At 46.0% G+C, this 25,154-nt stretch overlaps 1 protein-coding gene across 4 annotated transcripts in view; it reads left to right on the forward strand.

Annotated features, from left to right (window-relative positions):
* The window catches only part of ARHGDIG (Rho GDP dissociation inhibitor gamma), a 110,873-nt gene that overhangs the window by 50,012 nt on the left and 35,707 nt on the right, over positions 1-25,154 (forward strand). For all 4 annotated transcript variants that reach the window (XM_033964047.1, XM_033964048.1, XM_033964049.1 and 1 more), the window contains exons 2-3: positions 11,059-11,235; positions 13,202-13,285. In XM_033964047.1, coding sequence (XP_033819938.1) covers positions 11,059-11,235; positions 13,202-13,285 — 261 coding nt within the window. The remainder of the gene's footprint in view (positions 1-11,058; positions 11,236-13,201; positions 13,286-25,154) is intronic.

The following is a 25,154-nucleotide window of genomic DNA, read 5'->3' on the forward strand; positions in this document are numbered from 1 at the left end:
GTGACAAATTACAGCTATACTCGCTCGAGGAGCGCAGAGAGAGGGGAGACATGATCGAGACGTTCAAGTATCTTACGGGCCGCATCGAGGCGGAGGAAGATATCTTCTTTTTCAAGGGTCCCACGACAACAAGAGGGCATCCGTTGAAAATCAGGGGCGGGAAACTACGAGGTGACACCAGGAAATTCTTTTTCACTGAAAGAGTGGTTGATCGCTGGAATAGTCTTCCACTACAGGTGATTGAGGCCAGCAGCGTGCCTGATTTTAAGGCCAAATGGGATCGGCACATGGGATCTATTCACAGGGCAAAGGTAGGGGAGGGACATTAGGGTGGGCAGACTAGATGGGCCGTGGGCCCTTATCTGCCATCTATTTCTATGTTTCTATGTTAACCTTGTCGAACGCCTTCTGAAAGTCCAGATATACAATGTCGACCAGGTCGCCCTTGTCTATCTGCCTGTTCACTCCCTCAAAGAAGCGCAGCAAGTTTGTCAAACAAGATCTGCCTTTGCTGAAACCGTGCTGGCTGGTCCTCATCAGCCCGTGCCCATCAAGGTGATTGATGATGCGGTCCTTTATCAGCGCCTTTACCATCTTTCCTGGCACGGAGGTCAGAGTCACTGGTCTGTAGTTTCCCGGTTCTCCTCTCGAACCTTTTTTGAAGATCAATGTAACATTTGCCACCTTCCAGTCCTCCGGAATCTTTCCCATTTTGATCAACAGGTTGGCTATCAGTTGAAGCAGTTCAGCTATGGTCCCTTTCAGTTCCTTGATGACCCTCGGATGGATGCCATCCGGTCCCGAGGATTTATCGCTCTTGAGCCTATCAATCTGCCTGCATACCTCTTCTAAACTTACCGTCAACCCTGTCAGTTTCCCGTTTTCACTTCCAGTATATATCCTGATGGGTTCCGGTATGCTGTGTATATCCTCTTCGGTAAATACAGATGAAAAAAACATGTTCAGTTTGTCGGCGATTGTCTTGTCCTCCTTTATCGCTCCCTTTATTCCTTGGTCAACCAATGGTCCCACCGCTTCCTTCGCGGGTCACTTCCCTTTAATATATTGAAAGAACGCCTTGAAATTTTTCGTCTCCTTGGCTATTATTTCCTCGTAGTCTCTTTTGGCCCCTTTCACTGCCTTATGGCACCTGCGTTGATATTGTTTGTGCTTATTCCAATTTTCGTCTGTTTTTGATCTTTTCCGTTCCTTAAACGAGGTTTTTTTTGTCTTTGATTGTTTTCTTAACCTCTACAGTGAGCCACACTGGTTCTTTATTCTTTTTCCTCTTTGATCCCTTGTTCATACGTGGTATATATAAGTTTTGTGCTATGGTGACTGTAGTTTTAAAAAGAGACCAAGCTTGCTCTAGCGTCTTTACAATGTTTATCTTCTTCTTAATCTTCTTCCCCACCATGCGTTTCATCCCTTCAGAATTCCCTTTTCATAAGTTTAGCGCCGTGGCCGTCATTCTGGACCAATGTTTTGTCCCTGTTTCCAGGTTGAAGTGGATCATGTTGTGATCACTGTTTCCCAGTGTCCCTTCTACTTCTATATCCTGTGCCGGTCCTCGCAGCCCATTTAGAATTAAGTCCAGAATTGTGTTTCCTCTCGTGTTTTCCTTGACAAGTTGTTCCAGGAAGCAATCTCCTACAGTTTCCAGGAACTTGGTCTCTCTGGCACAGCCGAAGGTGCAGAGGTTCCATTCTATCCCTGGATAGTTGAAGTCGCCCATGATAACTGCGTTGCCTCCTTTGCAGTTGCATTTAATCTCATCTGTCATTTCTTCATCAATTTCTTCCAACTGCCCTGGGGGTCGGTAGTAGATGCCTATCTTCGTTTCAGGTCCATTTGTTCCTGGAATTTTGACCCATAGAGATTCTAACTTATCTGTCTGTTGTGGCATGTTCTCTCCAGTAGATTCAATTCCCTCTTTGACATATATGGCAATGCCTCCTCCTTTTTGAGTCACTCTGTCTCTGTGGTATAGTTTGTATCCCGGTAGCACTGTGTCCCAGACGTTTTCATCAGTCCACCATGTTTCTGTGATGCTGATGATGTCAACGTTATCCTTTTGTGCCACAAAGGCACAAAATCTTATTAATCACCCATCTTATTTCTAAGGCTCTTGCCGCCCTGCTCTCTGGCCCGACTCTCCTGCTCTTGCCGCACCGCTCTCTGGCCCGACTCTCCTGCTCTTGCCACACCACTCTCTGACCCGACTCTCCTGCTCTTGCCGCACCGCTCTCTGGCCCGACTCTCCTGCTCTTGCCGCCCCGCTCTCTGGCCTGACTCTCCAGCTCTTGCCACCCTGACTCAATGGTTATAACCCCCGGGTTTAAAGCGGGGCTGCATTACAGCATGTTCTGTTAAGTTTCAGAACACGCCACAGTGCAGCCCTGCTTTAAACCTGCGGGTTAAAACCACAGGCTTATGAGTCAAAAATAAAAGTCAAAAAATAAAAAATCAATTTTGTTCAGGGAGACCAAAAGCACATGCAGAGATCATCTACAGGCAAAGAAGATGGTCTGCGCATGCGTCAGGATTGCTCTCCAGCGATCCATGCAGTTGGTTGGGGGCGTGACTCTGATCGCCCCCATTTGTATGAGGAAGCATCGTGAACCGGGCGCCCGGCAACCTCACGGATCAGATCTGTGAGGTTAGTGAATCTAGCTCTGAGATCCCACTCTTAATGCCCAAATAGATTTTCATGCATTAGAATGTTCTATAAAATGCTCTTTATTCAATATCATCAAAACAAACATAGTTCTATGTCTTCCTTTTCAAACATTAATGGTTCAATAATGTACTCCTGTTCTATCAAAAATAAACATAGAACATTCTTCTGTCATGCAACAATAGAACTCTTTTCTTCCATACAAACAATAGTGATTCATGCTCCTTCCTTACTTCCTATAGGGCTTTCTGCTTTCTCAGGTAGCACAACTGTTCAAACACTTTGTATTACCCTCTTTAAGGTAGACTCTTACACAAGCCTTTCCCTTTTTCTTCCGGTGCATCTTTCTGCATTACCTAAGGGCCTAATTCCAAGCTTTGTATGCAGTGCACCAATTAGGAGACTGGCTTCTTTCTACCTCTCCCTTGCTCTTTAAAGTTTCATTTCCTATACATGTAGCTGTGTTCCTTACATTTGCTAATGGGTGACTCCTAATTCAGCTTCCCTTAGTCCCATGAAAACAGCCTGTCTCTGTCACTTCTCCCTTACTTCAACAGTACCACCATACTCTGGGGTTTCCTTTCTGCCCTACATCAACAGCTTCAGTACACCCAGCCTTTCTGTATTCTTCTGGGGATAGTGGTGATGTGATCAAATCTATTTGCAGAATTTAAAAAAAAAAAAAAAATCTTAGTACAATGTTTTGAAAGAATTGGAGTCTTTTGAAGGAAAATACAGATAATTCACTCTATAATATATTACAGTAGTCTAATTTGCTTGTGATCAAGCTGTAATTCATTATAAGAACTATTCTTTATCTAAGTATGCAAGGATTGATCTCATTTTTGCTTCAAATTTGAGCTTTGTGTCCAGAAGGAACTCTAATACTCATAAGTATCTGACATGTAGCTGGTGGTTGACAAGAAGGCGAGAAATAGATAAGAAGTGAGTGCCATCCTGAGAAGCCACGTGGAAAAGGATTTTGAGGGATTGAGTTTGTCAATGAGTCATTGTGAGACAGCAAACAGGCAATGATTAAACAAAGATAAATCTGGCAATGCAGGATTGACATAAATATATTAGTTAGATGCCATCTGCAAAGAAACAACTGATGCTTTTTGACTGAATGAAAGTAGCAAGGGAGCTCAGGAATAGGTTGAAGTGTCAAAGAGAGAAGAGAGCATACTCCATAATGGAGAGAATGATGAGTAGAAATTGATGACTGAATTTGAACTCTAAAGCATCTGAAACAAAGAAAAAAGTGGCATCACGCTTCTAACACTAAGATTATGTAAACAGTGTAGTAGTGAGCTGAGGTTAACCAAGTTCAAAGCTGATGAGAGAAGCTAATGTGAGAAGACAAGTTTACTGCAGTGGCTCTCCCAGAGGCCAAACTTCTGTGAATGTACCGTAATATATTAGTTTTATTCAGATAGTTGCAAAGTTTGAATCAAGATGGCCTTTTCAAAAATTTTGCAAAGAAAGAAGCACTGAAAATAGGATAATAGTTAGCAGGAATTGAGAGATCTAAAGAAGAGCCTTTAAAGACATGTTGAATGATGCTTACTTCCAAAGAAAGGGTACCTTGCTTTATGGACAAACATTTGTTGAATATAAAAAAAAATACAGTTGCAGTTCTATGCTGGATCTTTAATGAATGATAAGGAGATAAAGTAATCATTGACATGCTGCTTAAAATCTTTGTTAGCATAAGAAGAGGAATCTCTCTGAATAAGCTCCGTGTACCAATAAGTATAGTCTGTTTGTACAATATCTGGCTAAGTTCTTTAGCCTAAATTTGAGGCTTTTTGCTATAATCTAAATGAACTAAGTCTGGCTGAGGGGTCTTGGCCTAGCTCAGGCCACATATGTTACAAGTTATTGATCTGAGGGAGTTTGGTTGCCCTGAAGGCTTAAAAGGTTCATTTTAAATCAGGACACAAGGCCTCAAATTTAATGCTAAAGAACTTAGCCATAGACTGTGCAAACAGATCCAAGACCAGATACCAGTCAAATAAACTGATCATGTTCACCTAACAAGACGTGTGCCTGTAAAACTATGCTGTCTCAAATCCTGTAATCTATTTGATTCCAGAACTGCACTATTCTCTGTTAATTCCTTAATTTTCTCATCATCAAGGTCATACTAATTGGCCTGCAGTTTCCCATCTTCTTGCTTTTGTTTTTGTGAAGAAGAGTCACATCTGTAAATCTCCCATCTTCTGGGACCACTCTCAGTTCATAAGAAGCACTGGAACATTCAAACAGTGGTGGCAACTAGAACTTTGTAAGCTTTTTTTTTTTTTTTTTCCAATATCCTCAGGTTTATTCAATCCTGCCTTATTTGATCTAAACTTAGCTAGCAACTCACAAACACAGTCTTCTGGTAACCCTGTACCATGTACCACCAACATTTTCCCTCTAAGCTTGAGTGGATGTTCTCCAACTGCACTACTGCCAGTGGGGAGTGGTGCTTCAATATTGTATTTTCCATCACCAGGGACAGGCAGGTTCCCTGGAGTCCTGCAGAGCTTGCCTATCCCTCACTATTGAAAATATGACAGTGAAACAGCACCCTCCACTGGCAGGACTGTAGGTAGAGGACTCCCGCTTAGCTTAGAGGGAACAGTGAGTGTGGTACCAGATAACTATACAGGTAAATTAGGACAGCAATTGTGCTGTGTCTTAACTTACCCAGATAGTTCTGGCACTGAATATAACTTCCAACCCTGCCTTTAGTCTATCCTGGCAACTACCCTGATAGTGCTTGGCTGATCAGAAAGGAGTCAGTATTCAAAGTGATTCAGCTGGGCAGGAGAGGTTCCTAGGCTTTTTGACCCTTCATCAGGAGGATGGAAAAGACCACCACCTGTGCACACTCAGAACCACACAGTCACTTTTGATATTTTTAATGGCCTACCTAGTCAAGTAGGGTTGATGAGTGTCAGATTTGGCACACAACCCTGGATATCACATTTGGTCAGTGGATGAATGCCTCCTAGAAAAGAATCACAAGCTACCACTACTCTTTGTTTCCTAAGAACATGACATGCCCTCCCAAAAATTTTTTTAAAATAATCTAACGCAGGGGTTAGCACACACTAATAGGCAGAATACTGCAAAATAAGTTTGTGATAGCCTGTTTTCCCATTCTAATCACACACTAAGGGCCTAATATGCCTTAGTGAAAGGACTCCTTAAAACGTTAAATTTTAAAAAACATGTACATAATTTCCAGGTGCTGCCACAAACCCAAATATTCAATACCAGTGCTCAGACGTGACCCGGCAGTGAATATCCAGGCCTAATTTAGCAGGTGGTAATCGGTGCTTTAAAAAACTGTTGACCTCCACTGGCTGAATATTGACTCCTGTGTTCTTGTATCCTAAAATAGTAACCTTGACTAAAATACTTTTTATATAAAACCTTAACAGAGCCTCTAAAAGCTACACTGTGCCTAAACTGAAAAAGCAGAGTACTGAACTGAAAAAGTTAAATAGAAAGACAATGATATAACCTACTGAAGCCCAAGTTTACCTTTTCCCAAGTTTGAATGCCCACAGCACAGTGTCTCACAAACTTTCCAGCCAGCAGCACACTAAGTCCAGTGCCCCGGCCGAAAGGCACCCGGAAGTGCGCAGACATCGATGCGATGACGTGTCACGTATGCGTGGAGGGACCTGGGAGGTGCAGGAAGAGGAGGAGAGTCATCTGTGCCAGCTGACTTCCTACAGGACATGCCTCTCGCTGCAAGAGGCACGTCTTGTAAGCAGTCAACCGACATGGATGACTCTCCTCCTCGTCAGTGTGTCGCGGCACACCTGAAATCTCAGGAGGCAGATCCTCACTCAGCATCTCTTCAGGATAAGGAGCAGCTGAGTTCTGGATTACCTTTTTGTAGAAGTGCCTCTAAACCAGGGGTGTCAAAGTCCTTTCTCGAGGGCCGCAATCCAGTCAGGATTTCCCCAATGAATATGCATGAGATCTATTAGCATACCATGAAAGCAGTGCATGCAACTAGATCTCATGCATATTCATTGGGGAAATCCTGAAAGCCCAACTGGATTGTGGCCCTCGAGGAGGGACTTTGACACACCTGCTCTAAACTGAAAGTGATGTCAGCTACACTTCCTGGATGAGTTGCTCTGTGCTTATCCTGCCCTTTTAGCTTTTCCTTTTATCTTCTGGTATAAAGTACAGACGGGTCCTGCCATAGATCTGGGACTGTGGAGAAGATTTGCCTTTCAGAAGGACAATGATCCTAAGCACAAAGGAAAAACAACAGTGGCCTGTGCATCAAGAAGAAGTGATCCCCCTCCATCCTTGTTTGTTGATATAAAGCATGACAACATGGTTGTCAGTTTAAATTAACACTGTGGTATGTTGGAGAAGATAGGCGAAGACTTGAAGGGCATAAAATATGCCTCACAGCTCCAAATGATTGTTATGAAGAAGTTTGGCAGATGTCCTTAAGGAGCCCAATCAAAGTCCAGATCTGAGTCCAATAGAAAATCTGTGGGAAGATGTGACCACAGACAATCACCAGTCAATTTGAAAGAACTTGAGCTATTCTTCCATTAAGAACAGGAAGAGGCTTCTCTTTCACTGTTTTCTCTTGAATATCTCCGAGCTGGACTGGACTTTTCCATCTGGCCACCTGACCCTCATTACAATAGATATCCCACAGATCTGAGCATCCTCTCCTTTCCAGGATCGGTGACTTCCTGCTGTTCTCTTTTCTTCCAAAGCTACTCATCTTCTTCCAGGGAAGAGCAAAAGCCTTAACAATCCTTGCCACCTCTTATCACTTCTCTGTTTCTTCTTGGTGTGCTAGCCAAAGACCCTTGTCCCTTCCAGTATAGCGCAGTGGCTGTGGACCAGAAACCAAAGACAAGCAACACCTTTAGTGCTTGGGTTTTATATTAGTCCTAGTTTCCCTCCAAAAGGCGTCTCCTCATACTGTAACTGTACAGCTCCAGAGAAAGCCGTGCCTTTATTTTGGAAACTGCAGGGATGTATTGTATACACAAGTGACAGCACAGTACTTCGATAGAGCCACTAGAGGTCTCTGCCATCCACCAAACGTCTACAGGAGTATTAAATAAAACCAAGATTCAACAGATGAAATAGGAATAAGGAGATTCAAATAAGTATTTATTTTCTGTTGTTACAAACTCCTAGAAAGTATCCCCATGTCAACAAATACATTTGAGACAAATGTAATTCTCATTTATTACAAACATTTATGTGATCATATCCACATATATGGCTTACAACCAAATATATAATAAAAAAGGACAAACATAACCCTCCCAACCACCCCCCCTTTAAGCCTAAAAAATCAAAGCAATTGTACAGAAACACTGTTTCTACTTATTTTGTACAACTAAATATATTAAGGAATACAATCGTATATAATCAATAAATATTTATCAAAAACGTATTGTAGATGATATTTAGTAGCAGGGAGTCATTCAAGCCACATATACATGAACTGCTAACACAACATCAACTGTATGAAAAATCATAATACAACGGAGAAAAATAAACCTCAATTGTGAAAGGCTGGGACTACACAAGTGCCCAAACCTGTTCACATCATCACGGGTTTATAAAAAAACTCCGTATACATATAAATGAATAAATAATTTCCATTCATACAGGGTCAAATCTTTTTCAAAATTTTTTCAATGTAAGCAGTGTAAGCAAAGTTCAATGCTTTAATCGTGTCCAAAAAAGTGACCAGAATCCCAAACTAACTAAAATATTAGCGAGGGTACAGCTCAACTTCACTTGTATAAGCGGTTGTGGAGGCGTAGAGCATAGAATCACGGTAGAAGAGAAAAATGCACTCATCTGAAGGCGTAGAACTTCTAGAAAAGCTTCTAACTCCTTGTCCCGACAGAAAAGTCTTTCTGTTTCGCCTAAAAAGGCTACTTCAGGGGATCCATGCAGTGTCCAAATACCTCCCCGCTTCTTACAACCCGACAATCGTAAAGCCGGCTCTTCTATGCTCTACGCTGTTGAATTTTAAAAAACTTGGGAGATGAGTTGTCTTCAAAGATACTGTCACTGTATATTCAGATCAACTTCTTATCCTTACAATAGTTCATAACTAAGGTGTACAACTAGATTCTTCTATGTCATATTCAGACATTAGGTCTTTGGCATCATTTCCCTTTATAGGCTTCAAATACAACACAAACTGAATGGGGATTTTGGAACCCTTAGTAAGAATGTGATGTTATTGCAATATTTTTTTATTTGGGATGTCCAACATGAATTTTTAAAGCCCTTCAGATAATACAAAATTCAGCTGTGAGGCTTATATGAACATAGTATCCTTCTTTAGTAACAGATACTTTAGTTCCCTTTTAAACAATGCTGATTTTAAATTAGGATATTTAGGGCCTGTTTTACGAAGCCGTGCTAGTGGCTGCTGTTGACTTGCACTCTAACAATACGCAAATGTTTATTTATTGGGTTAACTCCGTATAGGAAAGGGAAGAGAGGCATAAGAGCAGGGGTGTCCAATGTCGGTCCTCGAGGGCCGCAATCCAGTCGGGTTTTCAGGATTTCCCCAATGAATATGCATGAGATCTATTAGCATACAATGAAAGCAGTGCATGCAAATAGATCTCATGCATATTCATTGGGGAAATCCTGAAAACCCGACTGGATTGCGGCCCTCGAGGACCGACATTGGACACCCCTGCATAAGAGGAAAGGATACTGGATGGAATTGGATTGGAGGGAAAGAAAGAGGGTAGATGCTAATTGAAGAGGGGTAGATGGAGAGAGAAAGGGCAGGTATTGGATGGTAGTAGGGAGAGTAGAGGGGGAGCCTATGCTAGATGGAAGTGCAGATGAGAGAGATAAGGAAGCAAATGCAGGAAGGAAATGGGAGGAAGGGAGCAGATGTTGGATGGAAGTGGACAGAGAGAGGAGAAGATACTAGATGGAAGGGGTAGAGAAAGAGAGCACATGATGGAAGGAGGGGATAAATAAAAGGAGGGCACATGGTGGGGGGAAAAGGATTGAATTAGTGAAATACTGGAGGGGATGAGGGAAAGAGGTGGCGAGCTGTAGGCAGACAGTAAAAAAGGAAATTGATGGAGAGGGTAGTAAGAACGTAATCTAGACGGATGCAGAAAATAAATTGAAAAGGAAAATGAAGGAAAAAAGGGAAAGGGATTACAGAGGAGAGATGTGGGAGAGGGAAGGAGAGGAGAGAGATGCCAGATCAATGGGGGTGAAAGGAGAGATGGAAGGGGGAGGCATACAGTTTCTGGTAGGGGCATAGAAGGAGAGAAGATGCCATATAGGGGAAGAGAGACGGCAAACAGTAGATGGAAGGAAGAGAGTTACAAGAAGATGAATAAAGCAGAAACCACAAGAGACAAAGGTAGAAAAAAATAGTATTAATTTATTGCTTTACGAGACATGTGTCACTGTTTCTGTGGTGCACTGTATGCAGAGTCCAGCTTCTTACTGGTTCAATTTAACCTTTGTCTATGTATTTCTATTTTATCCCCCCCCCCCCTTTTACAAAACTGTGGAGCGTTTTTTAGCGCCAGCCGTGATGATAGAAGCTCTGATGCTCAGAATTCTACCACCATGGCTAAAAACCACAACTACAGTTTTGTAAAAGGGGGAGGGGTTAGTTTGTGATTACACATTCCATACTAGGCGAAGGTGTCTTTTGTGCTCTGTGTGTTCAAAAGACATGGTTTTCTGTTAGGATTGACTGCAGGATTGATCTGTACTAGTCTGGCTTGTTTAGTTTTACAATGGGTGTATTGATGTACTGCTCATTGCGGTATGTAAGATGCTGCCTTTTCCTAGGTATACTCTTGTGTGACGTTTGGATTGTTACTAAAAATCATGTTTTTCATACAAATGGGGGGGGGGGTGTCAAAAAACGATGGGCCCCGGGTGCCACATATGCTAGGTACGCCACTGCATTGAGGATATCTTGAAAACCAGACTGATCTAGTATGTTCTGAGGACTGGGTTCAGAACCTCTGGTCTAGGGGATATATGCTCTTATGTTGGATATTAAAATGGATACTGGTTTTATTCTCTCTTTTTTTCTGCTACCAATTTACAGCCAGTTATGAATGGCTTGTTGGCCACCACAGCTATGATGATTTTAATGTCAGGCCCTAAATGGAGTGAACTTGCCAGCACCACACCTGGCCATATTGATTTTATTAGGAGCTGAGTATTGATGAGTTGCTCTGTTATGCTTTGTATTGGATGGATAGCTGGTTTTCCTAGGTTTCGATTCAGTGCCCTGTTACCTTAGATGTTAGATATTGATTAGGTATCAGGTTTTCTTGTTGGGCATTGATTATGTCCATTAATACTGTGACTCTTAGGTATCATGGCTGACAAGGAAGGAATTAAACAGAACTGTGAAGAGGATGATGAAGTGGACGTGAGCTACAAAGCCCCAGAGAAGAAGTCGCTGCAGGAAATCCAAGAACTGGATAAGGATGATGAGAGTTTAAAGAAATATAAAGAAGCTCTCCTGGGCTCTGTACCAGTGGTTGTAGGTAAGTGGGTAGAACAAGCTTAAGATGACCATACATCCCGTTATGAACGGGACGGTCCCGTTTTCAGACCTCCTGTCTCGTCCCCACAGACAGCTTTGGGACGCCGAAATGTCCCGTTTTCAGGGACAGTGTCCCAAACCTGTGCTCGGGGACAACGGGACAGGTGATCACTTCCTGTCCCTCCCTGCAGAAAAAAAAAGCCTCCCCATCTTTCCCCCTGTCTGCTGCTCTTACTGCCCTGCCGCTATAGCTGCTAAACCCGACAGGAAGTCTTCTTTCCGACGTCAATTCTGACGTCGGAGAGAACGTTCTGGGCCAGCCAATCGCTGCCTGGCTGGCTCAGAACATCCTCTCCGACGTCAGAATTGACGTCGGAAAGAAGACTTCCTGTGGGGTTTAGCAGCTGTAGCGGCAGGGCAGTAAGAGCAGCAGACAGGGGGAAAGATGGGGAGGCTTTTGTTTTGTTTTTTTTGCGGCAGAGAGGGAAGGAGATAGGTAGGCAGGCAAACAGGCTGGCTTTGGCCAGGGTGGGAGAGAGAGAGGTAGACAGGCAGGCAGGCTGGCTTGGGGGGTGGGGGTGGGACAAAGTATGGAAGGCAGTGAGAGGGACATAGGAAGGAGACACTGGGGGGCACTAAAGACATGGGAAGGAGGCACTGGGGGCACTAAAGACATGGGAAGGGGCACTAAAGACTTGGGAAGGAGGCACTGGGGGCACTAAAGACATGGGAAGGGGCACTAAGGACTTGGGAAGGAGGCACTGGGGGCACTAAAGACATGGGAAGGAAGTACTGGGGGCACTAAGAACAGGAAGTGGCACTAAGGACATGGGAAGGAGGCACTGGGGGCACTAAAGACATGGGAAGGAAGTACTGGGGGCACTAAGGACATGGGAAGGAGGCACTGGGGGCACTAAAGACATAGGAAGGGGCTCTAAGGACACAGGATGGGGGCACTGACACAGGATGGAGGCACTGGGGGCACTAAGGACACAGGATGGAGGCACTGGGGGCACTAAGGACACAGGATGCAGGCACTGGGGGCACTAAGGACATGGGAAGGAGGCTCTGGGGGCACTAAGAACATGGGAAGGAAGGAGGGAGGGAATACAAAGGGACAATTGTTGGGCCTGAGTGCAGAAAGAAAGAAACAAAAGAAAGGATACACAGACAGAAGGAAACGCAACCAGAGACTCATGAAATCACAAGACAACAAAGGTAGGAAAAATGATTTTATTTTTAATTTAGTGATCAAAATGTGTCAGTTTTGAAAATTTATATCTGCTGTCTATATTTTGCACTATATTTGTCTATTTTTCTTTAGTTACTGAGGTGACATTGCATATTTGAAAGACATTTGCCTTGATATCTTTGAAAACCCCCCAAATATAAATGATAATTAACATTTTCTCTGTGTATAGTATGCTTTGTAGTTTTTTAAAATTTTATGGTTACCATTATGAATTAATAACATATGTGTACATGAAAAATGAATGGAAGAAATTGGGGGCGGGATTGGGGTGGGGCTAGGGCGGGGTTGGGGCAGGGCTAGGGTGGGATTGGGGCAGGGCTAGGGTGGGATTGAGCGCGGGACTGACAATTAATAGATGTCCTCTTTTTTGATGAAAAAAATAAATGGTCACGTTAAACAAGCTGCAAAATGTCTAGCTGTGGCACTTGAGGACTATTGGTCACCAGCCATGGGAACAAAGGGCAGATGCCAGTGGGCTTTTGAGAAATTTCAAATGGTAGCCCAGGGCTGGAGTGGTACTCAAAAATAACAGGTCAGCTATGGGGAGTGAGATGCAGATTTTGCTACTAGGGATTTTCTTAGTCTAGTGAATTGGAAGTAGCAGAGGCATGTTTATGGTCAATGGTTTGTGAGGCATTTTCTGGGAGATTGAATATATCCTTGTGTGTACGTTCTATTGTGATTCTTTATCTGCTTCTTATCGCTTTTCTCTCAGATCCCAATGCAAAAAATGTGGAAGTTACGAGACTTACCTTAGTGTGCAAAGAAGCCCCTGGTCCTATCACGATGGACCTAGGAGGTAAGGTGTTGCTCAACGGAGAGTGGCCTGTAACAGGGCCTGATAAAAACCCCTGTGTCAGCGTTAGATGTTTCACCTGTACAAAGGGGCTTCTGCCTTCCAGCTGCACATGTTGCAGCGTGCTATACTTCCTCCCATCCTTCTACATTAGCTAGAACAGGGGTAGGCAATTCTGGTCCTCGAGAGCCAGAGCCAGGTCAGGTTTTCAGGATCTCCACCATAAATATGTATGAGATGGATTTGCATGCACTGCCTCCTTGAGATACAAATTTATCTCATGCATATTTATGGTGGATATCCTGAAAACCTGACCTGGCTCCGGCTCTCGAGGACCAGATTTGCCTACCCCTGAGCTAGAACATTGAGTAGCTAGATATACTTTATGACGGTTCCTCCTCTTAACTGCTGCTCATTAGAAGGAGGCACTATTTCAGAGCAGAGAATATGAGTGAAGTTAAAGTATGAGAGGTTACAAGTAGAGTCTTGCACTTCTAAATCTATACTGTATGGGAAAGCACTTTTGATATAAAGCTTGCATGTTGCTTATGGAGAGACATTACTACCATGTTTCCCCAAAAATAAGACACTGTCGTATTAATTTGGGACCCAAAAAAGGCAATAGGTCTTATTTTCGGGTAGGTCTTATTTTTTTCATGTACAATGATCATCTCTCCCTTCCTCTCCTCTACCCCAATTCTTCCTATTTCCTTTCTCTCCCTTACATGTGCAGAATCTTACCTCCCCTCTCACCCATCCCCTTGTGCAGTATCTTTCTATCCCTCCTTCCCTCCCATCCACCTGTGCAGCAGAGCCCTTGCAGCTTCTATCCCTCCCCTTGTGCAGCAGAACCCTTGCAACTTCTATCCCTCCCATCCCTTGTGCAGCATCTTTCTATCCCTCCACCGTCGCCACCGCGCACCCCCCCTGCTGACCCTTTCATCTCTCCCTCCCATCCGAACCCCGACTGAGCTGAAATACCTGGAAACAAACGGCAGCATCGGCAGCACAGGCTACATTGTGGCCTGCCCTTCTCACGTCTGGCCGTTCCTCTGCCGTATCATTGATATCATTAGCAACGCGACACCGAACGGCCGGGCGTGAGAAGGACAGGCCGCGATGCAGCCTGTGCTGCCCATGGTGCCATTTGTTGCCAGGTATTTCGGTCTCACTGTCGGGGTTCGGATGGGAGGAAGAGATGGAAGGGTTGGCGCGGGGGGTGCGCTACTGCCGACGACTAGGGCTTATTTGGGAGGGGTAGGGCTTATATTAAGACCTATCCCGAAAATCATGCTAGGGCTTATTTTCGAGATGGTACTGACACAGTACCATCTAGTGCTTCTGTGCCATTGTACACCTCCCTCCCTATGAATCCAACCTCCACCATTCATTTGGTAAGAAATTAGAGGAAGCTCAAAAAGTCCCTTTTAAATCTTGTTCAAATTTGTTCAGTATTGATGTGATTCTGGTCTCTTTGCTGATAAGGCAATAGTGCACAGAACTTGTTTTCTAGAGAATTCTGGAACCATTTTTAAATCTTTTATTTGGGGAACATCACCATATAAAATTCTCCAAAGGCTTTTCCTATCTCAAGATCACACTAACAATGGCCGGGGGAGGGGGGAGATTTGTATAAAGTTATTCTTTTGGGGTTCTACAGTATATAATTATGTGATATAGGAGCTCATTTTCAAAGCGCTTAAGACTTACAAAGTTCCGTAGTAACCTATGCAACTTTGTAAGTCTAAGTGCTTTGAAAATACGCCTCAAAGTGTCCATATTATCTCCTTATCTGTCCAAAGATGTGTAGTAAATTATAAACCGGTAAAAGGTAAGAAATAAAAACTGAAAGTGTACAGCTAATTTAGCTGCACTGAAAAAAATCCTTCCCAGTCTTCAAATACAGTAATAGCAATTGTCTTAGAATTTGTGACTTACCGCTACTAATGTTCCTGTTAAATGTTTCTATAGTGCTACAAGCAGTACACAGCATTGTACAAACACACAAAAAGACTTGGTCCCTGTTCTATGGATCTTATAGTTTAATCATGACAATGAGGAAAGACGGAGAATGAGGAGAAATGTTGGAATCTGAAATGTAGCCAACATGCTAGGCCAGCATTTTCTTTCTCCTTCGCTGTGACCCATTGATGGATGGCTTTACTCGATATCTAGTGCACTTTGTGATGTAAAGAAGCCCATTAAGCCTAATGCATCTTTTTCATTCTTTCCAATGCAGTGGATATTGAAATTATACAAAGGAAATCAAGAATGTCTATCTGGGAGTAAAATAATTCTCTCAATATTTAATGGAATGGAGCCAAATCTGGCATGGGAGAGAACCCAGTGTGTAAAGGCACTTGCCCCCTCATACTATAAATGTCACACAAAAATAGGCATGCAATTGAACACACAGTTATAGAATAGAGCCATTTGCACATAAACTAATTGGCAATAAATATCAATAATTGACCTTAACAGATGCTAATTTGCACTAATTAAGAGCTGCGCACATAACTAATTTATGCCCCTGTTATATAACCAGCTATCATATACAAGCAGTGATCCTTCTGGGGTGTCACTAATACAATAATCTGTCCTTCATCTACTGCACACCCCAATATTTCTTCAACTCTAATAAATCAGAAGTTACATCTTCAGTAGTGCTTCCTATGAATACTTTGACTTCTATCGGAAAAAAATGCACTAGCATTGTCATCAGTCGCTTTATGTCTATGTTTATATCTGTATCTTAACAATCTAATTCAACTTTTTATTTTTAAATCATTTTAAATAAATGTCTGCTTCATAATGTTGGTAGGGAACTGAAAACTGGCATGTTTCGCTGCTTGGCTGCATCAAGGATGTCCCCTCATATTGCTGAAGCCTGCCATTGGGAATATGTTAATAAAATGGAAGAGTTCTCAGTGGCAGGCTTCAGCAATATGACGAGACATCCTTGATACAACTAAGTGGCGAAACATGACGGATTTCAGTCCCCTACCGACATTATGAAGCAGATAACAACTTTTTAAATGCTTTAAAATGATTTAAAAATTTTAAGATACAGGTATAAACATAGAAATAAAGCATCAATACACAAGTAAAGTGTTCGATGACAATGCTAGTGCATATTTTCCTGATCCATAGGATGCACTAATGAAGATCCAAGTTTCAAGTTTTTATTAAAATTTGATTGAGTCACTTATCCAATTTCTAAGCGAGATTCAAATTAAAATATAATAGGGGAAACAAAAACATGACTAAAATAAAAACAACGCCAATAACAGGACAATTAAAAGAATTTAAATGAAACATCAAATAAATGGCGTACTAATGGTTGACAGATTGAATGACAAACATGAGACAGAAAGGAAGCTGGGTTGGAACTACAAGTTATATAGGAAAGAAAGACAAATAAGGAACTAACAAAAGGAAGGGGAACATCGCTACTTGTTTCTTTAGAGGAATTTGAAAAACGAAAAGAGTGAAAAAAAATCAAATGTTGAAAGCTTCTTTAAATAAGTGGCTCTTGAGTAGGCCCTTGAAACGGACGGGTTTCAAGAAGTGCACCCGGTGTGAGCGGTTACTTTCCATTACCGACCCACACCGGTGGTGCTTGCTCTGCTTAGGGCCTGAGCATCCGACTGACTCTTGCGATCGGTGCTCCACCTTTCAGGCCAGAGCGCTCCGCCGACGCCGTGCCAGGATGGCGGAGCTCTTCGCGGTTGACTCCGCGCCGGGGAAGGCCTCGACGTCGGCCTCGACTTCGGCCCCGGCCTTGACCTCGGCCTCGGGATCCTCGGCTTCGCCGCGTCCCTCGACATCGAAGCCTACTCCTTCGACTAAGCCTGCCTCGGGTAAGTCCTCTCTTCCATCCCCAACTCCAGGGTCGACGAAGAAGCCATCTTCGGGCTCCTCAACGGCGGGTGGGTCGTCCTCGGCCCCGCCAAGAACTACGGCCACTAATGCCCCGAGGGAATACTCGAGACCGAGGTCGCCCTCCAGGGAGCATCCCCCGGCCTCGGACCTGCCCACCATGGTGGGGATCCCGGCGTTCCAAGACTTGCTCCAAGCATTGATTGCCTCGGAGCTGTCTGGGGCCCTCGAGCACTTGCAGCAGGCTTCGACCTCGACTGCTCCGGCCTCGAGGGCTCCGACCTCGGCGGCCTCGGTCTCGACTCCCTCGACCTCGGGTACCGGGGCGGCGCCGACCTCGGCCCCGACCTTACCCTCGACTTCGGCCTCGGGGGCCCCGCCTGAGAGAAGCGTAAGGCCCCGTGACAAGGTGCGCAGGGTGAGGCGAATCTCCTCTTCCTCTTCCTCGAGGTCCTCCCGGGACTTCTCACCCTTGGGCCGGCCTCGGGCGAGGCGTCGTCCAAGGAAGCCTAAGCGTTCGCGAGGTTCTCCTCGGCGACGTGGTCGCTCCTCGCCGCTCGGGGGCGAGGCCTTGCGGGTCTCGGAGCTCTGCCTCGACAACCCGAGGCTGCTCCGTTCCCCCGCGAGAGGGGGTTCGCGTGACTCCTCGCCAAAGAGGAGGGGGCATGCCTCGGTACCTCGGACTCCTGGGACTTCTCCCAGGGGTTCTTCGAGACGTAGACGTTCCCCGACCCCCTCGAGGCCATTGGATCTGGCCTCTTGGGACTCCGGGTCCGGTAGGGAACCACGCTATTCCCACGAGGCTTCCCCCTTCTGTTCGGCGGAGAGGTCGAGAACCCCCTCGCCGCCCGCCAGACCGTCCTCCTTCTCCAGTTTTGTGCAGGACATGGCACGTGCCTTGGGTCTGGACCTCATGGCTGGATCTCAATACACCAAAGAGTTCCTCGAGGAGCAGGACCTTCCCACTCCCCCGAGGGAAACCCTCCGACTTCCTTTGAATAAGGTCCTTCATCAGACCTTCCTTAAGAACCTGACTTCGCCTCTTACGGTCACAGCGGTGCCGTCTAAGATGGAGTCCAAGTATAGGACAATACCACCCAAGGGATTCGATAAGACTCAACTCTCCCACCAGTCTTTGCTCGTCGAGTCGGCGCTGAAAAAGACACAACCCTCCAGAGTTTCTGCGGCGGTCCCTCCCGGCAGGGAGGGTCGGACCCTGGACAAGTTTGGTCGTCGCCTCTATTCGAATTCCCTTATGGCAACCAGGGTTCTCAATTATGCCTTTACATTCTCATCCTATTTACGTGGCATGGTGAAGGACCTGCCCCAGTATCGCGAAGCCTTGCCGGATTCCCGTAGGGAGGGGTTTGCCAGGTTTATGTCCAACCTGTCTCAATTGCGCCTGTACCTGTTTCACGCTGTGTACGATGCGTTTGAGCTTGTGTCGAGGGTGTCGGCATTTGCTGTAGCTATGCGCCGGCTAGCGTGGCTACGCACCCTCGATATGGATCCAAACCTGCAGGAACGCCTAGCGGATTTACCTTGCGTGGGGTCCGAATTATTTGATGAATCTCTAGAGGCGGCGACCAAACGGTTGTCGGAGCAGGAGCGCTCCTTGGCCTCTTTGGTCCGTCCGAAACCTCGGGCCACGCCGCAGAAACCCTTCCGGCCTCCTCTGAGACGTTACCGTCAGAAGTCGACGCCGGCTTTTTCTAGGCCTCCGCCACGGCGTCCACCTCAACAGGGAAGAGGCGGACAATCGAAACCTCCGGCGCAGGGTCCGTCCAAGCCAGCGCCGTCCTTTTGACGGGCTATGCGGATGGGGCCGGCCCCCCTCCACGATCGCGCCGGACCCCCTTCCTATAGGAGGTCGACTCCGGTCCTTTTATGCGGCTTGGACCGAGATAACATCCGACGCTTGGGTGCTCCGGACCGTCTCCGAGGGCTACTCTCTCAACTTCTGGTCTACGCCGCGGGAACAGCCGCCGGGGGCTTGCCCATACAATTGGACCCAGCTCCCCATCCTCCGGGCAGAGGCCAGGGCCTTGTTGAGGCTTCGGGCGGTGGAACCTGTACCCCCCGACCAGCGGGGGTGGGGGTTTTACTCCCGTTACTTTTTGGTCCCAAAAAAGACCGGGGACTTGCGCCCCATTCTAGACCTCAGAAAGCTCAACAGGTTCCTGGTCCGGGAGAAGTTCCGTATGTTGTCGCTCCCGGTATTGTATCCTCTCTTGGAGGAAGGGGACTGGATGTGCTCCCTAGACCTGAAGGAAGTGTATACCCATGTTCCGGTGCATCCCGCCTTCCGCCAATTCTTACGGTTCCAGGTGGGCGAGCTACACCTACAGTACCGGGTCCTCCCCTTTGGCCTGGCTTCGTCCCCTCGAGTCTTCACGAAGTGTATGGTGGTAGTCGCTGCAGCCCTGAGGTCTCGGGGGCTTCAGGTCTTCCCCTACCTGGACGATTGGCTGATCAAGGCCCCGACCAGGGAGGGGGTTATCTCAGCGACCCTACAGACTATCATCTTCCTTCAACGCCTGGGGTTCGAGGTGAACTTTCCCAAGTCTCAGTTATGCCCGACCCAATCACTTCAATTTATAGGCGCAGTGCTGGACACTGTTCGCCTCCGTTCCTTCCTCCCTCCTCCTCGTTTGGAGGCTCTGGTTCGGTTGGCTCGTCTGGTTTCTCGGCTACCTGTTGTGTCGGCTCATCGCATGATGATGCTTCTGGGCCACATGGCGTCTACGGTCCACGTCACTCGGTTCGCCAGACTCCACCTGAGAATTCCTCAGTGGACTCTGGCCTCTCAGTGGCGCCAGGATTGCGATCCGGTCTCTTGTCTCATAGCGGTGACTCCTTCTTTGAGGCGATCGCTCCGTTGGTGGACCGACTCTTCGAATCTGTCCGGGGGTTTGCTCTTTCTCGTCCCTCCACATCGCAAAGTTCTGACCACGGACTCCTCGGAGTACGCGTGGGGGGCCCACCTCGACGGTCTGCGGACCCAGGGTCTGTGGTCGGCGGAGGACCGACGCTGTCACATCAATGTGTTGGAGCTTCGTGCCATCTTTCTGGCGGCTCGTGCATTCTGCCACCTACTCCGCGATCAGGTAGTTCTCGTGCGAACGGGCAACCAGGTGGCCATGTACTATGTGAACAAGCAAGGTGGAACGGGCTCTTGGTCCCTTTGCCGGGAAGCACTACGCCTTTGGGAATGGGCGATCTCCCAGAACATCTTCCTACAGACGGTCTATATCCAGGGAGAACGGAACTGCTTGGCAGACAAACTCAGTCGGCTTCTCCAGCCACACGAGTGGTCGCTCAACTCCAGAGTCCTGCGCGAGGTCTTCCACCGCTGGGGGACTCCGCAGGTGGATCTGTTTGCCTCTCCGGAGACTCACAAACTACCCCTGTATTGTTCTCGGATGTACTCCCGGGACCGTCTCGAAGCAGATGCCTTTCTTCTCGACTGGGGAGGGAGGTTCCTTTATGCGTTTCCTCCTTTTCCTCTGATCTTGAGGACGTTGGTTCGTCTCAAATCATCCAGAGCCACTATAAGGCGGAAGTCATTATGCCATTGTATAGATCCATGGTGAGGCCCCACCTGGAATACTGTGTGCAATTCTGGAGGCCGCATTATCGCAAGGATGTGCTGAGACTGGAGTCGGTGCAAAGAATGGCCACCCGGATGGTCTCGGGACTCAAGGATCTACCATACGAAAAACGGCTTGACAAATTACAGCTATACTCGCTCGAGGAGCGCAGAGAGAGGGGGGACATGATCGAGACGTTCAAGTATCTTACGGGCCGCATCGAGGCGGAGGAAGATATCTTCTTTTTCAAGGGTCCCACGACAACAAGAGGGCATCCGTTGAAAATCAGGGGCGGAAAACTACGAGGTGACACCAGGAAATTCTTTTTCACTGAAAGAGTGGTTGATCGCTGGAATAGTCTTCCACTACAGGTGATTGAGGCCAGCAGCGTGCCTGATTTTAAGGCCAAATGGGATCGGCACATGGGATCTATTCACAGGGCAAAGGTAGGGGAGGGACATTAAGGTGGGCAGACTAGATGGGCCGTGGGCCCTTATCTGCCGTCTATTTCTACGTTTCTACGTTTCTATGATTCTCATTGCGCCTCGGTGGCCTCGTCAACACTGGTTCTCCCTGCTTCTTCAACTCAGTGTCAGGGAGCCTCTGCTTCTACCTGTGTTTCCCTCTCTGCTATCTCAGAGTCGGGGTTCGCTGTTGCATCCCAATCTTCAGTCTTTACACCTGACCGCTTGGTTCCTTTCCCCTTGACTTCGGTTCCCGTTTCTCGGTCTGTGTGGGAAGTTTTGGAAGCCTCGCGCAAGGTCTCGACCAGGCTTTGTTATTCCCAGAAATGGACCAGGTTTTTATCCTGGTGTGCTTTGCATCATCTGGATCCGGATTCGGTCCCGGTGTCTTCAGTGCTGGAATACTTATTGCATCTGTCTAATTCGGGCCTGAAGACGACATCCGTTCGGGTGCATCTCAGTGCCATTTCTGCTTTCCATCGTCACTTGGAAGGGCGTTCTCTCTCGCTTCATCCTCTGGTGACTCGTTTCATGAAGGGTCTAGTCAATGTTTGTCCTCCTTTGAAACCTCCTCCCGTGGTTTGGGATTTGAATGTTGTCTTAGCTCAACTGATGAAGCCTCCTTTTGAGCCTATCGACAAGTCTCTCCTGAAATTTCTTACTTGGAAGGTAGTATTTCTGATTGCGCTCACTTCTGCTCGACGGATTAGTGAGCTGCAGGCTTTGGTTGCGGACCCACCTTTTACTATGTTTCATCATGACAAGGTGGTTCTCCGCACCCATCCTAAATTTTTACCTAAGGTTGTGTCTGATTTCCACCTCAATCAGTCCATCGTTCTTCCTGTGTTTTTTCCTAAGCCCCACTCCCATCCTGGCGAGACGGCGCTCCACACGCTTGACTGTAAGAGGGCGTTGGCATTTTATCTCCAACGTACCAGGTCTCATCGGAAGGTTCCTCAATTGTTTTTGTCCTTTGATCCTAATCGTTTAGGACATCCTGTTTCCAAGCGCACCTTGTCCAACTGGTTGGCTGCTTGTATTTCTTTTTGCTACGCTCAGGCTGGTCTTACGCTCCCGGGTCGTGTCACGGGGCATAAGGTCCGGGCGATGGCAGCTTCTGTTGCTTTCCTCCGGTCTACTCCTGTGGAGGACATATGTAAAGCTGCCACTTGGTCTTCGGTTCATACGTTCACCTCCCACTACTGTCTGGACACTTTGTCCAGAAGCGACGGCCGGTTTGGCCAGTCGGTGTTACGGAATCTGTTTTCCTAAATTGCCATCCTCCCACCTGCCCTTTTTTGGTTGGCTTGGAGGTCACCCACATGTGAGAATATCATGCCTGCTTGTCCTGGGATAAAGCACAGTTACTTACCGTAACAGGTGTTATCCAGGGACAGCAGGCATATATTCTCACAACCCGCCCACCTCCCCGGGGATGGCTTCTTTGCTAGTTATGGAACTGAGGACCACGAGGTGGGATGCGCCCTCTAGTGGCCAAGAAGGCATGCACATGCGTGGTGCAGTGTAGCAAACTTGAAACTTCAATCAAGTTTGCTTGAAAAGCTGTCCGCGCTGGGGCTCCGTAGATGACGTCACCCACATGTGAGAATATATGCCTGCTGTCCCTGGATAACACCTGTTACGGTAAGTAACTGTGCTTTATCTGTAGATGCCATTTATTGAATTTACCCCATAGAGGTCCAAAATTGGCCAGATCGGACTGGGGATTACAGAAAAATAACACCCCCCGACCCCCAAAGATATATCCCAGTCATAAAGCTAGTAGATTATGGGACACACACCAATGTGATTTCATATGTAGAAATTTTGTCAGACATCAGGATCTTGGCTGAGGTGACTGGAGTAGTGGATCAGGGAAATGTAGTAGATTTGGTCCATCTAGACTTAAGTCAGATCAGTATTGAAACCGAAAATTAACTAAAAATGGGAGAAAACCTCAAATGTGTGATGATCAACAGTGTTGGAGTGTGTCATGGGGGGGTGGTCCAGGAGAGCCCAGCTGGAAGAGCTGCAGCATGAGACTGTGTGTGGTAAAGTGGTTAGAGCTATAGCCTCGGCACCTTCAGGTTGTGGGTTCAAATCCTACACTGCTCCTTGTGACCCTGGGCAAGTTACTTAATCCCCCATTGTCCCAAGTACATTAGATAGAGTGTGAACCTACCAGGACAGATAGGGAAAAATGCTTGAGTACCCGAATGTAAACCACTTAGACTATAAGTGGTATATAAACACTAAAAATAAATATATTTTTAGTTCCTGCTTACAGTGGCTGCACTAGGAAGGAGCCATGGGACTGGGACAGGTTTGAGGGGAGGGAGCAGGTAAGAATGGACAGAGCTGAACGGAGAAGAAAGGGAGAAGATGCTGGTACGCATTGGGTGTGATTCTACTTCATTTACCAAGATGAGTAAAATTATTACAATATAATATTTAAGCATTTACATTTATTTTTATTGTGAAGTTTGGTGGAGCCGATGAGGAAGCTTGCAGCTGTAAAATATCTATTGGTTAATTTTGCCTGAAAAATTAAGCCACTTCTGAGGCTCGATGGTAATTTAAACAAGATTACCTTGAGTTATATATAACCAGTAGTAATAATTGATGGACTGGTTTGTTGTTGTATTATGAGTATGCATGAGGCAGCAGAGGAAGCGTGAGCCATGATCCAGCAGCGTTTGGGGGGCAGTGCCTCCCCCAGCCCCCAAACTATACCCATGAGGGGTGAAGAGATGGAGGAAGCAGAGGATGTACCAGAAAGGATTGGAAGGTGTGAGAGAGAGAGTTTGCCAGGAAGAAGAATAGAGGGAGTTTGTGCTGGTGAGTAGAAAGTGAGACATGAGGGAAGCATGTAAGGAATGAGAAGGAAAGAGATAGAAAAAAAGCAAGAGGAGAGGGAAGGGAAAAGATGTGGGAAGAGCCAAATGTAGAAAGAAGAGAGGAGGAAGAAGATGGTGTAGAGGAGAGATGCAAGAACAGAGGTTTAGAGAAAGAGGTGAAGGATAAGGGAAGTTATGGAGAAGTTGAGAGGAAGAATGTGGGTAGAAAGGTGACAGAGAATGACGCAGGGACAAATTTCTCCTTGTCCCCATGGGAACTCAATTTCCCATCCTGTCACTGTAAGTTTTGTCTCTGTACCTACCTCATTCCTGCAAGCTCTGTCCTCATCTGCACAAGCCTCAAACACTTTAAAATCATAAGTGTTCTAGACTTGTGCAGTTAAGGCAGAGCCTGCAGGAATGGGACAGGAAAATTGAGTTCCCGTGGGAATGGGAAGAAATTTGTCCCGGCATCATTCTCTATGGGTGTCAGCAGGAGGGAGAACAGTAAATGATAAGAGTATAGGGGGCTATAGAGAAACACAAGGATAAAATGAAAACAAAAGAAATGGAGGGGGAGAGAGAGAGAGTAAGCTCATCAATTTCTCATTTTAGAGGAGGGGTAGATAATTCTCCCTCCACTACTAACCTGATCTATATCCTTTGCCCTCACCAAACGAAATATGCAAACTACGCCTATGCTTAAAAACCAAATACACATGAATCCTTTTATTTAGACCACTTTTGAAATGATCCAACAAATGTCAAGTTTATGCAGCCAAATAAGAGATCCAGGTGGCATTTTGCACAGATGGGACTTTCTCCAGGGATTATTAGCTTTCTCCAGGGATTATTAGCTTAAAGACGCAGAAATCTGTTTTTCCAATTCAAATCTAGGAGTTCACAAAGAAACTAGAAGTATTTAAAACTTAGCATTCATTCAATATATAACAATGAGGTAGCCATTTCTGAAAAGAAATCCCATTAGCAGCAACTGATTTTTCATACCAGTAAAAACTGCTAATATAGTAAATGACAGCAGATAAAGACCTGAACGGTCCATCCAGTCTGCCCGTAAGTTATATCCATTAAATAATACATG

The sequence above is a fragment of the Geotrypetes seraphini genome, chromosome 11, assembly GCF_902459505.1.
Source record: "Geotrypetes seraphini chromosome 11, aGeoSer1.1, whole genome shotgun sequence".
Classification (NCBI taxonomy): Eukaryota; Metazoa; Chordata; class Amphibia; order Gymnophiona; family Dermophiidae; genus Geotrypetes; species Geotrypetes seraphini.